The following is a 2,682-nucleotide window of genomic DNA, read 5'->3' as shown; positions in this document are numbered from 1 at the left end:
GTGTACACTCTTTCACAGAGCCTTCGTTTTCTCAGGTGGGATGACCGAACTGTCCTCAAAGCCTTAAAGACAAGACTTGCATGTGGCCGTGGGGGATATGATTTTGTCAAGGATGAACTTCTGCCACTACCATCAGAAAGGACCTTACAAAGAAAAATTGAAAATGTCAAGTTCAGTCCAGGTATAGAATTAAGGTTATCGACATGCACAGGTGAAGATGTCGTGTTGATATGAGCAACACACATTTTAATGGTAGTTCAAAGTAATGAACACAGTGTGAACATTTTTCGTGTCACTAGGTATTCTTGAGGAGCTCCTACCTGCACTTAGAGTAAAGCTGGAGCAAATGCGACCAGAAGAGCGCCACTGCGCAATCCTAGTCGACGAAATGCAGTTGACACCTGGCTTGGATTTCGACCCCACACAGAAAGTCGTAATAAGACAAGCAACAGCACCACCCTCGAGCCGCAGTAACAAGGAACCAGGCTTGGCAACACACGGACTTGTCATCATGCTGGCCGGCCTGTCGTCCAGATGGAAGCAAGTGATAGCATACCACTTTTCAGGTTTGTTTCCAACTTGTGATGTTTTCTTTTCATAGAGCATAGTTCACAAGCAAAAGCTCAATACGAGACATTCTGACATCTTACAGGAGACTCCATCGACGGATCCTTCCTCAAGGATTTCATCTTTGAAGTAACAAAGAAATGCGAGGCTGTCGGCGCTCAAGTCAATGCCATTATTTCCGACATGGGTCCCAGCAACAGAGCTCTGTGGAAACTCTGCGGGATTGGGGCTACGAGGGCGTCTGGAGCAAGTGTGTCCTGCGGCCACCCATGCAGCACGAAGCGCAGGTTGTACTTCCTCGCGGATCCTCCACATATCTTGAAAAACCTTCGTGGTCACCTCGTAAGGGGTCAATCTATTCACATCCCACCGAATGTCGTCAAAGCAGAGAATCTTCCATCTGATGAGGTAGGTCGCATAACGTTCTGCAAGTTAATAAATGTTGTGCTTGATGTTAGTATGTGCAATGTATTGGTTACATAATACTGTGTATTTGCTCTTATGTCTTGATTCTCATTTACAGGTGTCAGTACGCCACATCAGGAAAGTTGCTGAAATTGACGCAGAACACGACCTAAAACTTGCACCCCACCTCAAGCTGAAATACCTGGACCCGAGCCACTATGAGAAAATGAACGTGTCATCTGCCGTGGCTGTTCTGAACCATGCAGTAGCTGCTGCCATCAGGGTTCTTGTACAGCTTGGGAAACTCGAAAAGGAAGCCATGACCACTGCCTGGTTTTTGGAGCAGGTGGACAAGTGGTTCTGCCTCATGTCATCGAGGTCAGTTTCCACAGGTCTGAGCAACTTCAAGGAAAACAAACATCAAGATGCTGTGTGCTTTCTTGAGGTATTTGCAAGGTTAATGTCGGCTGTGAAGATAAAAAAGGAAACTCAAAATGAATGCTTCAAACCTGTCCAAGCAGGCATCATGGTTTCATCTATGTGTGCAGTGCGATTGCAGGACCTTCTGTTGAGAAAGTGCAACTTCAAGTTTGTCATGCTTGGCCGACTGAGCCAGGATGCACTGGAGGACCTCTTTTCCTGTGTACGTGCAAAGAACCCTGTACCTCGGCCGCTCGAGTTCAAGCTAACCTTACGACTCATAATGCTGTCGCAGTATTTCCGGCCAAGTCATAAAGGCAGCTACCATGTCAGTGACCGCTCTGATCTGTTGGAGTTTGTTGAACTCCGAAAAGGACTTGCACGAGAGGAGAGCCACAGCAAAAATGACAGTGTTGCAAGTGTGGAACCCGAATTGCTGGAGTGGGAGGAGACCGTGACACTGGACGCCCTTGAAGCTCAGTCACTCTGCTACGTAGCAGGGTATGCTACCAAAAGTGTGGCCGGACTACACAGGCCCTGTGCAGCATGCAAAGCATTTTTGGAAGATAACTTGGTGGACAAGGATGACGAATTGCTTCAATTCAAGTCATATTGTGGTGCCGGTGAGAAAAACCCACTTTGCCGGCCAGCGAAAAAAGTTGTCAACTTGTTGCAGCACACAGAAAAGGTGTTTCGACAGCACGAAGACAATATCTTGAACATATCGATGTCAGTTCTTGCTGAAATTGTGCTGCAGTCTGCCCCTTCACATGAGTATCCGTCCTGCCACGGGATTGCTAGGAAACTAGTGGACAAATTCCTGAGCCTGCGGATGCGTATTGCCCTCAGGAAGATAAACTGTGCACCACGTGCTGCGCCATCAAAATGTGGCAGCAAGAGTGTAGCCATGAGAGTACTTGCTGAGCGACTCAAGTAATACCATCGGTAATCTGCAAGATGGCTGAGAAGAAAAAGGCCCTTTTCAGGGCCACACCACTTGCCTTACACAGAGGCCATGCTGCGTGTTTCGAAAACCCTTATACAATTCTTAAGCTACACACTGCACTTAAGCTGCTGTTGGGAGAATAAAGTTTGTGTATTTTGCTACACAGCTGGCTGTACACTGTTAGAAGAAAAGGTATATAAAAGGTATAAAAAAGGTATAAATAAGGTCTAGAGTACGACATTTATACCTCATCACCATTGTCTATACCCTGTTTAAACCATGTGTAAGGTATAGATCTTTGGTTCTATACCTTCCGCGGCAGCTGAGGGTATAAAAAAGTACTT

The 2,682-nt window shown here is 46.5% G+C and overlaps 1 protein-coding gene across 1 annotated transcript; it reads left to right on the top strand.

The window, feature by feature from the left end:
• Nucleotides 1-746: 746 nt before the first annotated feature.
• On the top strand, nucleotides 747-2,329 carry LOC135389269 (uncharacterized). The gene is made up of 2 exons (XM_064619334.1): nucleotides 747-975; nucleotides 1,091-2,329. Exons 1-2 carry the CDS (start codon nucleotides 751-753, stop codon nucleotides 2,327-2,329), a joined length of 1,464 nt encoding a protein of 487 aa, XP_064475404.1. The 5' UTR covers nucleotides 747-750.
• The last annotated feature ends 353 nt before the right edge of the window (nucleotides 2,330-2,682 follow it).

This window comes from Ornithodoros turicata, chromosome 3 (assembly GCF_037126465.1).
Source record: "Ornithodoros turicata isolate Travis chromosome 3, ASM3712646v1, whole genome shotgun sequence".
Lineage (NCBI taxonomy): Eukaryota > Metazoa > Arthropoda > Arachnida > Ixodida > Argasidae > Ornithodoros > Ornithodoros turicata.
The sequence above is the reverse complement of the archived record's forward strand: the minus strand, read 5'-3'. Positions and strand labels throughout refer to the sequence as shown.